This window comes from Ascaphus truei, chromosome 9 (assembly GCF_040206685.1).
Source record: "Ascaphus truei isolate aAscTru1 chromosome 9, aAscTru1.hap1, whole genome shotgun sequence".
Classification (NCBI taxonomy): Eukaryota; Metazoa; Chordata; class Amphibia; order Anura; family Ascaphidae; genus Ascaphus; species Ascaphus truei.
The window spans coordinates 51,930,425-51,941,973 of NC_134491.1; the positions used below are offsets into that span (position 1 = coordinate 51,930,425).

Genomic DNA, 11,549 nt, shown 5'->3' on the forward strand with positions numbered 1-11,549 from the left:
CCCTGCCCCCCCTCTCTCCCCCTCTCTCCCGCCCTGCCCCCCCTCTCTCCCCCACCTTGCTGCCCTGCCCCCCCTCTCTCCCCCACCTTTGCTGCCCTGGCCCCCCCCCTCTCTCCCCACCTTTGCTGCCCTGCCCCCCCTCTCTCCCCACCTTTGCTGCCCTGCCCCCCCCTCTCTCCCCACCTTTGCTGCCCTGCCCCCCCTCTCCCCCACCTTTGCTGCCCTGCCCCCCCTCTCTCCCCACCTTTGCTGCCCTGCCCCCCCCTCTCTCCCCCCCTCCCCACCTTTGCTGCCCTGCCCCCCCTCTCTCCCACCTTTGCTGCCCTGCCCCCCTCTCTCCCCACCTTTGCTGCCCTGCCCCCCCCCTCTCCCCAACCTTGCTGCCCTGCCCCCCCTCTCTCCCCACCTTTGCTGCCCTGCCCCCCCTCTCTCCCCCTCTCTCCCGCCCTGCCCCCCCTCTCTCCCCACCTTTGCTGCCCTGCCCCCCTCTCTCCCCACCTTTGCTGCCCTGCCCCCCCCTCTCTCTCCCCCCTTTGCTGCCCTGCCCCCCCTCTCTCCCCACCTTTGCTGCCCTGCCCCCCCTCTCTCCCCACCCTTTGCTGCCCTGCCCCCCCTCTCTCCCCACCTTTGCTGCCCTGCCCCCCCCTCTCTCCCCACCTTTGCTGCCCTGCCCCCCCCCTCTCTCCCCACCTTTGCTGCCCTGCCCCCCCTCTCTCCCCACCTTTGCTGCCCTGCCCCCCCTCTCTCCCCACCTTTGCTGGCCCTGCCCCCCCCTCTCTCCCCACCTTTGCTGCCCTGTCCCCCTCTCTCTCCTCACCTTTGCTGCCCTGCCCCCCCCCTCTCCCCACCTTTGCTGCCCTGGCTGGTGAGAAGTAAAAAGCGCCATATTTGCACCATTAACAACACTGGGGAAAAAAAAAAAAAAAAAAAAGTTTGCGCTCACCTTTTCGACTGCGCCTCCGACGGGTTCCTGTCGCGCTGCCGGCGGTTCTTGAACCAGTTGCTGACCTGGGTGAGCGACAGCCCGGTGACCTTGGCCAGGTTGCGCTTGGCCGCCGGCGACGGGTAGCGGTTGCGGGTGTACAACTCCTTCAGCGCGTTGCGCGACTTCTCCTTGAAGCAGTACACCGTCTCCTCGCCGTCCCAGATGGTGCGGGGCAGGGGGAACTTCCTGCGCAGCCGGTACTTATCCACCGCCCCCAGCGGCCGGCCCCGGGCCTTCTCCGCCTCCCGGTACCGGGCCCGGTACCACAGGTCCTGCAGGGCGGCGTGGCTGGCCGCCTGGAAGCTGTGGCTCTCCAGCAGCCCGAACAGCTCGTGGTACCGGCCCTGGTGGAAGGCCACCAGCGCCCGGGCTTTCAGCAGGCTCTCGGTGCCACGTAGCAACTCGCCGTGGGGCAGCGACCACAAGAACCGGGCCAGCCGGTCCAGGTCCCCCCCTTGCTGCAGCGCTTCGCACACGCAGGCGACGTGTTCCGGGAGAACGCCAGGGTGGCGGTGGTGGTGGTGCTGGGGGGGGACGATCCGCCGCCGGACAGCTCGCCTTTGATGACTTCGCCGGGTTCCATGGGGTAGGCGGCGGGCTGCAGGGCGGTTAGCGCCGCCGCCGGGTGGGGCTCGGCGGCTTCCAGGACATTTTCCTGCTTGATCTCTCTGGCATGGGCTGTCCCGGTGCAAGGGGAAGACATCTTTTTTCTTCCCCCCCACCACCCCCCTCCTCTTTTTTTTCTAAAAAAAAAAAAAAAAGTGTCTCCCCCTCCACCTCACACCCCTCCGCCTCCTCCCCCTTACACTCCACACCCCCTCCTGGTTTCGGCTGCACGGAGCCGATCAGGTTTCCAGCGGACACGCAGAAATCATTAGGTAGTCCCACATTTTTTCCCCCTCTCCCCCTTCCTCCCTACCTCGCTCTCCCTCTCTCTTCCTTGCTCCCCCTCTCTCTTCCTTGCTCCCCCTCTCTCTTCCTTGCTCCCCCTCTCTCTTCCTTGCTCCCCCCTCTCTCCACTCTCCCCCCCTCTCTCTCCCTTGCTCCCCCCTCTCTCTCCCTTGCTTCCCCCCTCTCTCTCCCCCCCCTCTCTCTCTCCCTTGCTCCCCTTCTCTCTCTCCCTTGCTCCCCCCCTCTCTCTCTCCCCCTCTCTCTCCCTTGCTCCCCCCTCTTTCTCTACCTTGCTCCCCCTCTCTCTGTCCCTTGCTCCCCCCCCTCTCTCTCTCCCTTGCTCCCCCCTCTTTCTCTACCTTGCTCCCCCTCTCTCTGTCCCTTGCTCCCCCCCCTCTCTCTCTCCCTTGCTCCCCCCCCTCTCTCTCTCCCTTGCTCCCCCCCTCTCTCTCTCCCTTGCTCCCCCCCTCTCTCTCTCTCCCTTGCTCCCCCCTCTCTCTCCCTTGCTCCCCCCTCTCTCTCTCCCTTGCTCCCCCCTCTCTCTCTCCTTGCTCCCCCCTCTCTCTCTCCCTTGCTCCCCCCCTCTCTCTCTCCCTTGCTCCCCCCTCTCTCTCTCCCTTGCTCCCTCTCTCTCTCCCTTGCTCTCCTCTCTCTCTCCCCTCTCTCTCTCCCCTCTCTCTCTCTCCCCTGCTCCCCCCTCTCTCTCTCCCCTGCTCCCCTCTCTCTCTCCCCCCTGCTCCCCTCTCTCTCTCCCCCCTGCTCTCCCCTCTCTCTCTCTCCCCCCTGCTCCCCTCTCTCTCTCCCCCCTGCTCTCCCCTCTCTCTCTCCCCCCCTGCTCCCCCCTCTCTCTCTCCCCCCCTGCTCCCCCCACCCCTGCTCCCCCTCTCTCTCCCCCCCTGCTCCCCCCTCTCTCTCCCCCCCCCTGCTCCCCCCTCTCTCTCCCCCCCCCTGCTCCCCCTCTCTCTCCCCCCCCCTGCTCCCCCCTCTCTCTCCCCCCCCTGCTCCCCCCTCTCTCTCCCCCCCCCTGCTCCCCCCTCTCTCTCCCCCCCCTTGCTCCCCCCTCTCTCTCCCCCCCCCTGCTCCCCCCTCTCTCTCCCCCCCCCTGCTCCCCCCTCTCTCTCCCCCCCCCTGCTCCCCCCTCTCTCTCCCCCCCCCTGCTCCCCCTCTCTCTCCCCCCCCCTGCTCCCCCCTCTCTCTCCCCCCCCCTGCTCCCCCCTCTCTCTCCCCCCCTGCTCCCCCCTCTCTCTCCCCCCCCCTGCTCCCCCCTCTCTCTCCCCCCCCCCTGCTCCCCCTCTCTCTCCCCCCCCCTGCTCCCCCCCTCTCTCTCCCCCCCCTGCTCCCCCCTCTCTCTCCCCCCCCTGCTCCCCCCTCTCTCTCCCCTTCCCTGCTCCCCCCTCTCTCTCCCCCACCCCTGCTCCCCCCTCTCTCTCCCCCCCCCTGCTCCCCCCTCTCTCTCCCCCCCCCCTGCTCCCCCCTCTCTCTCCCCCCCCCTGCTCCCCCCTCTCTCCCCCCCCTGCTCCCCCCTCTCTCTCCCCTCTTGCTCCCCCCTCTCTCTCCCTTTCTCCCCCTCTCTCTCTCCCTTTCTCCCCCCTCTCTCTCTCCCTTTCTCCCCCCTCTCTCTCTCCCTTGCTCCCCCTCTCTCTCTCCCTTGCTCCCCCCTCTCTCTCTCCCTTGCTCCCCCCTCTCTCCCTTGCTCCCCCCTCTCTCCCTTGCTCCCCCCTCTCTCTTTCCCTTGCTCCCCCCTCTCTCCCTTGCTCCCCCCTCTCTCTCTCCCCTGCTCCCCCCTCTCCCTTGCTCCCCTCTCTCTCCCTTGCTCCCCTCTCTCTCCCTTGCTCCCCCTCTTTTTTTTTATCTTGCTCACCCCCCTCTTTTTTTTGTCTTGCTCACCCCCCTATTTTTTGTCTTGCTCCCCCCCCTTTTTTTTTGTCTTGCTCCCCCCCCCTTTTTTTGTCTTGCTCCCCCCCCTTTTTTTTTGTCTTGCTCCCCCCCCCTTTTTTTTGTCTTGCTCCCCCCCTTTTTTTGTCTTGCTCCCCCCCTTTTTTTTGTCTTGCTCCCCCCCTCTTTTTTTGTCTTGCCCCCCCCCCCTTTTTTTGTCTTGCTCCCCCCCCCTTTTTTTGTCTTGCTCCCCCCCCTTTTTTTGTCTTGCTCCCCCCCTTTTTTTGTCTTGCTCCCCCCCTTTTTTTGTCTTGCTCCCCCCCCTTTTTTGTCTTGCTCCCCCCCCTTTTTTTGTCTTGCTCCCCCCTTTTTTTTTCTTGCTCCCCCCCTCTTTATTTTCTTGCCCCCCCTCTCTGTTTTTTTTTCTTGCTCCCTCCCTTTTTTTCTTGCTCCCCCCCTTTTTTTTTTTTTTTTGCTCCCCCCCTCTCTTTTTTTTTTCTTGCTCCCCGACTTTTTTTTCTTGCTCCCCCTCTTTTTTTTTTCTTGCTACCCCCCTCTTTTTTTCTTGCTCCGCCCCTCTCCCCTTGCAGTGTAAACGGATCGCTTTCGGTTCCCAACGTGGCTCTATACTACTACAACAACTGCAAAGTGTGGCAGGGAACCTTCCCTGGCCTGGGCTGCAGCAGCACCATTGGGCGATTGGGAGGCTGAGAGGGGAGGAGGGGGCGGGGCGATTGGGAGGCTGAGAGGGGAGGAGGGGGCGGGGCCTTTGGAATGCAAGCCCGGCCGCCGTCGCCGTGGAAACCGTCAATCAAAAATGGTCTAGAGGACAGGTCATTTAAACACCTCCATGTGGTCTGAGGCACAGGGAAGAGAGGCTGCTGTAATAGGAGGAAAGTCAGGGCACAGGGATGTTACTGTTGATGGCTAATTGATGCCTGAATGTTATAAGCCATTAAAAAGCATCACTGTTCCCTTAAGTTTGTTCTTATTTTATTACAAAAGTTTTTCTCGCTGTCTGCTCTTAAGGGTTAATAGCATACTGTTTGCAATCTGTTTCAGGTTTGGCATATGTGTTAAAATATATATCAGATGCAGCTAATGTAATCAGTAGTGTAAAAGCTATGTAGTTTCAATGATTTGGGTTGGGGCTGCATAAAACATTAGATTTGAGTTTGGAAAAAAAAAATCTAACTTTGGATCAGACAGCCTCAAGTGAAGTATATGTGTGAGATTCACCATGTGGGCATTTCCTTAGTCAGCTGATATGTTGTGTATTTTGAACAATATTTTATTTTTCCTCTTTTTTTTTTTTTTTAGTCCATGTGTACAAATGAAGTTAAAATGCATACAAATAGCATCATCACCATATTCACTGATCACATACACATTTTGTTTTGAGTTTTGTCACACTGTGGGCTTTTGGCGTTAATGCGGACGAGACTACATGTCCATTTATACATTGTTTTCTTCTATAGGTTTGAACAAGCAGTACTTGTGCATTCGGTTTATCTGACAAAATAATAGCTGAAACCTAAGGAGAGTTGGAGCATAATGAATGGGCATGTGAGACCAAACTGAACTCTTTCTGTCACTGGAGATGCAGCATTCCATTCTCTCTCAAGCTGCTCGGCTAGAAAAGCTGGGAAGGCTGGTTGAGAGTCTAGGGCTCATGTCCTGTAAGGTAAAGGATTCTCTCATGTCCAGGCTTCTAAATGATGATATTCTCCCACTAGGCTTTGCTTTCTCAGCAACACTATGGGAGAGATTCAGTCCGATGAGGGGTATCACACCACGATCTGGTGTGAACTGCCATTTAAGTCAATGGCAACCTCAGATTGGGGTGCGTTACTCCTTAGTGAATCCCGGGCTAAGAACTGAAATCCTTTTCCAGTGGGAAACCTTTGTTCTGGCATACATAGAGTGAAAAGGCAAAAGCTTCTATTAAATATACCTATCGCTCCTCTACACTTCAATTTTCCTTGCTGCTTTAAAATGCAAGGTATAGTGCTGTCTAAAAGCTAAGTCGCACTTGATGCACTCCTGCGTATGATACTCCACTTTTGATTCAGCTCTACTAAATTATTATGTTTTATTTTTATTGCGCCAACATATTCCGCAGTGGAGTACAATGTTGGGGTAAATACAAGAATAAAACATAAATGACATACAAACACATACTGTTTATTCCCATGTTTGTCTACATCCACGATTTTATTTTTTTAACCTGTGTTCCACCCATGGGATTCACAGGAGGTTACCAGGGGTTACATGATTAATATGTGTTAAGGGCCGATATGGTTGTTGAAAAATGCTACAATTTATGATTAAAATGATATATTCTGTAGAAAGCTGTTTGTTCATTTAAAAAATATATATATGGTCACTACCACAGCAATGGCTTTTTTGCAAACATAGGATATAAGGGGGTTCTGGGAAGGCATTTATAAGGGTGCCATTGAGTCACAAGAAATTTTAAAAGACTACTGCAGCTCTAAAAAAAAAAAAAACCCAGTGAAAATCACTACTCTATGTTGTACACAAATCCATATTTCTATTTTTGTTTCCATTTTTTTCCATTCCCTTCTTTAACGTCTGTTTGTCCTTTTTATTAAATAAACACATTCTGTCTATACTAATGTTCATATATTGTACGCAGGCACATATTTCTACTCTCTTGTCTAGCCTGACGAAGGGACCAGGGGGCCTTGGAACGTATAAGTGTGTATCTGCTAACTTTTCCTCTCCTTGTGTGTGCTGCTTTTTTCTGTATTGCTGCTTTTTTGATACATTAAAGAAGAAACTTTTCGAGACCAAAAGCAAAATGTATAAATAGATGCCGGATCATAGCACCTCTAGCTGAATTATATTAGGCAGGGTAAGTGCTAGTTAATTCTATTTTTGTACTCCCTTTTTCTATTCCATTCTTTACCATCCCCTTAAAAAAAAGTGCAAAGCAGCATATATTTGAGTGGTATATCTAATGTGATATTGCCACTTAATGATATACTTTCACTGTAGTATTAGTCATATTGGTTAATTTATTTAAGGGCTCGTGGTTAAGTTTACTTCATATTCTTTGGTGCACTTACTGTATACACTGTGTGGTTTGGCAGAAAAAACTCTGTAAATAGTTCATGCATTGTAATTGTGGAGGTCTTACATTAATTTAATGTTGAGCATGCTACAATCCTGGATTTTGCATTAAGAATTCACCAAAAATAGCTTTAAAAAAATCACCAAAACAACATTAAAGCTGCAGTTCAGGCTCCCGTTTGTTTTTTACTTTTTTTTTTTTTTACTTCAATAGTTTCATGTGTGCAATCTCTACTTACCTAAAGAACTGCATAGCTGCCGGTCAATTCGTTCTCCGTCTATTGATCGTCAAAGTTTGGCGACATCTTTAAATCTGGGGAATGTAAATGGTTGCTATAGGAACAAGCATGCTTGTTAAAATAGAATACAAGAAAATTGGTCTTTCAAAGTTGTTGTTTTTTAAACGGAAAATGCTAAAAGTATTTTTTCTTACTACAGAACTGATTTATTTAAAAAAAAACCCACACATGCAGGATATTGCTTGCACTGCAGCTTTAAGGATGTTGACCTTGAAGCAAAGTAAGATGCAAAACGATGTCCTCTATCTACTGTTTTATCAATACATTTGCTAAACACATTATTATTCAATGTTACCATATGAAGGTGCAAGGCCTCATAATTATGCATTTAATAATAAGTCCCTAATGGAATGCAAAGCGTGTCACAATTGCAGTATAGCGCACGGCGCGCAGCACATAAGATTGTTACAAACACAAGATTGTGTCTGCTCAGAGAAGCTTACTATGATTTTGAGGCAAAGTGACTTGCCCAAGGCCACAAGGAGATGACCCGGGGAATTGAACCATGTTCCCCAATTCAAACTCAGACAGCCTTACTTAGTGAGCTACTTCTCCCTTTCCAAAATGTTATGAACATTGATGTACAATTAATTGAATATTTCTGTTGATTGCTTAATCTGATCATATTGTTTTTCAAATAAGCTAATATTCATTATACATAAAATAAAAGGATGTTCATCTGGTGGCCTGTTGGTAAAAGTAGCTTCTTTAAAATCCTACTCTAATACCAGTACTAGCTTTTGTGAGCAAATTACGCCTTTAAAATGTTGTGTACAGTGATTCATACACTTAAGCTCTGCATAACGAAAAATATTTATTGCAAGAAATATTAATTTATTTAAAAAAAAAAAAAGGTATTTCTTTAAATGATTAGTCACCCACATTTTTGCGGTACATACAGAAGAGAAGGTAATGCTTCTAAATATGGTGATTGCATTAGCTGTTTACACACCATAGATAGATGCCAACTATTTACTGTGCTGGGAAAGAGTTTAGCTCCATTCAAATGAATGTCTTTGATGTTAAACAAGACTGAAACTCTCTCAAACATTGTTTCCCAGTTGGCTTTCATAGAAAAAGTATTCAATAATGGGAGTTGCAGTAGGAACATTCAGAGAAGCAAACACAGTTACTGCAATCTGTTATCATGAAAACATAGCCAAACTGTTTCCTGTCCTGGAGGTGTAATACCTTTTGCAGTATTCTCTTTTATGAGAACCACAGTAGAAAGTAATAGCTTTAAAAAAAAAAAAGCGTATAGGGATAATTAATAAGCCACATTACACGGCCTCTGTATGTATGCACCATGTACACGTATTTACTTCCTGTGCCCCATATCTGTTTTACTGCTGATTTTAAATTGCAGGGGGCATGTACAATTCTAGCAGGTGAAAGCAGCTGCTTCCTGACACGTGGAACTATTGTCACAGCTGCACCAGCTACAGTCAGATATGTAAACTCTCACTGATTTGAAGTTAGTGTTACTGATTTATACAGACTTCAAGGGAGTCTCGCTGAAAAAGCAACACTGTTCCATTAAAATGTCGTTGTTTTTTTTTTGTCCAGCACTTATCTGTGGAGTATCTGCATGAAGCGTTGGATCATCCAACCATCCAAAAAATGAACCTGGCCACACCAAATGATTTCTCTAATTTAACGGGTGATGTTTGTTGGGTCACAGATCTTCCCCTGGTCATGAGAGAAATAGACATCTTTCTTTACACTGCCATGGTAAACATTGGTCTGTTTTAAAGCTGCAGACCAAGCAATATCCTACACGTGTCTTTTTTTAAATAAATCGTTCTGTACTATGAGAAAATACTTGTAGCATTAAAAAAAACAAAAAAAAACTGAATTACATTTTTTATGTATTATGTAACATGCATTTTTTGTTTCTATAGCAACCATTTACAACGTCACATCCCCTTCCTCTTCTGAAACAAACTCTGGCACACCCCTTTTTGAGCTATTTTAGCTTACTTACCTATCAGACCTGTTAACAACATTTCCCCTCCCCCACCGTCCTAGTTTTAAACCATTATTTTCATTGTTGCCTTATTTTTAATTCTATTAATTAAATGTTAAGTATTAAGCGCATTCATTCATTATAAGACATATTTACCCTTGGTTGTGTGCGTTATTAGAAATTTACTTGGGTTCTTGTTCCCCTCTCTTGATGTGCTATCCTCGATTATATATCTCAGTAGCGGAACACCCGCTATACTACTTTACTGTTATCCTGAGTAGTCTGTTCTTTCTAGTTTTCACTCCAAATACCCCCTAGAGAGATCTCCCAGGGGGGGTCCCAAAAACCAGAAAACGAGAGAATGCAAACAGAGCACTAGGGATCAGTATGAAAATAAATTGTATTGAACATATATAAAAAGTAATCACATATTCATATAAAATAATGCATATAACAAATAACAATGAATAAAAACACAAGTAGTCAGCGGGTCGAGTCAGCGGGTCGCACAGGGCACATGAGGAAGATAGCCGACGGGATTTGTGGATGTTAATGTCCAGAATCGATCACTGTGAGATGTAAGACTCTTCTCGAAATCATCCCGACGTGACCCTCTGACGCACGCCTGTGCGAAACGCGTGGAGGTCACATGAGGTTGGGTAATGCGCCTTCAAGTTGCAGCATTCGGAAACCTGGTTGATTTCGGGAGAGTCTTACATCCCATGCAGACGGTGATCAATTCCGGAGATATAATGTGTGTGTAAAATAGTAAGGGGAAAGTTAGGCGCTCCAAAACCAAATAGAAGGAATCAATAGATTAAAAAAAATGAATAATGATCCATATACCTATAGGCAACGGAATATAGAGGCCTTTGTGTATAAAAATGAATGTGAATGAAAACAGTGTGTAAAACATATAAAGTCTCGAAAAATAAACGGCGCAAAAAAATTCTTAAAAAATCCAAGAAAAGTATAAAATCACAGAATGTCTAAATCCTAAGGTCCTCAAGGTGATAGGAAAATGGAGTCCCACAGTTTCCCAGGATATTACATGTTAGTCTTTAGTAGATGTGTTGATGCTGCTCCTGGGTAAGAGAATCCTCAGATCCCAGACGGTAACATGGAAAGTCTACAATACAGAAGCGCAGACAAACGCAACTCACATGGTACAGACAATTAAACACATTTATTCAAGTAAAGAAAAGGATAGCAATGCACTCACAATGTATATAAGTGAAAAGGGCTTATCTGTGTGTGGTGGCGGTTGCTCCGTGGTGCCGCCTGGAAGGACTTCCGCACTGCAGCTGCGGTGACCTCACTCATGGGTGCACCAGTCTTAGTAAGGATCGCCAACGGGGACAAAACTACTCAGGTTCTTTCTCCAATGCATTTTGCAAGGGATGAAGCAACACATTACAGTTGTGAAACGCGTTGGAGAAAGGACCTGAGGGGTGTTGTTCCCATGGTCAGGTGCCTATCTCAGCGGGAGATTTTTGGCTTGCCAGTGGAACATATGTTGGGTCCCAGTTCCATAGGCACTGTTCCAATTGGCCGGTTTGAAGTTCCCACTCTAGCCTAAACGAGCCCCTGTTCCACCTCCAACTCTGATTGGCCATCACAGGACAGCCCTCGCTTTGTGATTGGCCCACACACAGTATCCGCACTGATTGGTCACCGCTCCCTTTTTCATGCTTTCCAATGCAAGCGGGGTAAACTATGTAAAGGGGGCCAGATCTAAGCTTGAGAATTCATTTTCCCGCTAGCGTGGAAGCTAGCTAAACGGTGTGCTCCAAGGGATTTGCCGGAGAAACCCAGAATGAGGCTTGAGGCCGATCCGAGTGGGAGAATCAAACATGCTTATGCCTTTGGGACTTGGCTGCTTGGCCCCTGTGCCAGGCAGCCATCGGCTCAAATAAATTGCCTGGGTGAGCGGCTCTCAGGCAGGGAATATGTTGGGAATATAATGAGTCCTTCGGCAGGGGGCAGAACATGCGAAGATTTCGGTACGAGTGCTCGGTGTGTGTGTCAGGCATTCACCCTGGCGCGGTTTCAGATGGAGCTATGCTTCTGGTGTAAGAAACTTGATCGGGGAACACAAGGACCCTATGAAATTTGAAGACATAGTGTCTTGGTTGAAGGTTTACCCAGATCAGGAGAAAGCTGGATTAATAACTGGGGTTTATGCATTCGTTTAGTAGACTGTCATGGTTATTTATGGGTTGATAATTCAGCCAAGGAGCATTGGATGATGTTTATGACAAATAGAATAAAGAATTGGCTTTGGGTATAATTGGAGAACCATATTCCTTTCCATTTGAGTACTTCCCCTTGGTGTGGTCGCTAAAATGGAGACAGGCTCTTGTAGGCTCATCCACCATCTGTCGTACCTATCTGGGACTTTGTAAATGTCAATAAAAACCCAGGACTTGGTGCAGTA

General features: G+C 49.3%; 1 protein-coding gene across 1 annotated transcript in view; it reads right to left on the reverse strand.

The window, feature by feature from the left end:
* The window catches only part of LOC142503011 (homeobox protein SIX4-like), a 9,249-nt gene extending 7,537 nt beyond the window's left edge, over window positions 1-1,712 (reverse strand). Inside the window, 2 exon segments of the mRNA XM_075614831.1 lie at window positions 944-1,481; window positions 1,484-1,712. Of these exon segments, the coding sequence (XP_075470946.1) occupies window positions 944-1,481; window positions 1,484-1,688 (743 nt within the window). The 5' untranslated portion in view covers window positions 1,689-1,712.
* Window positions 1,713-11,549: the final 9,837 nt, after the last annotated feature.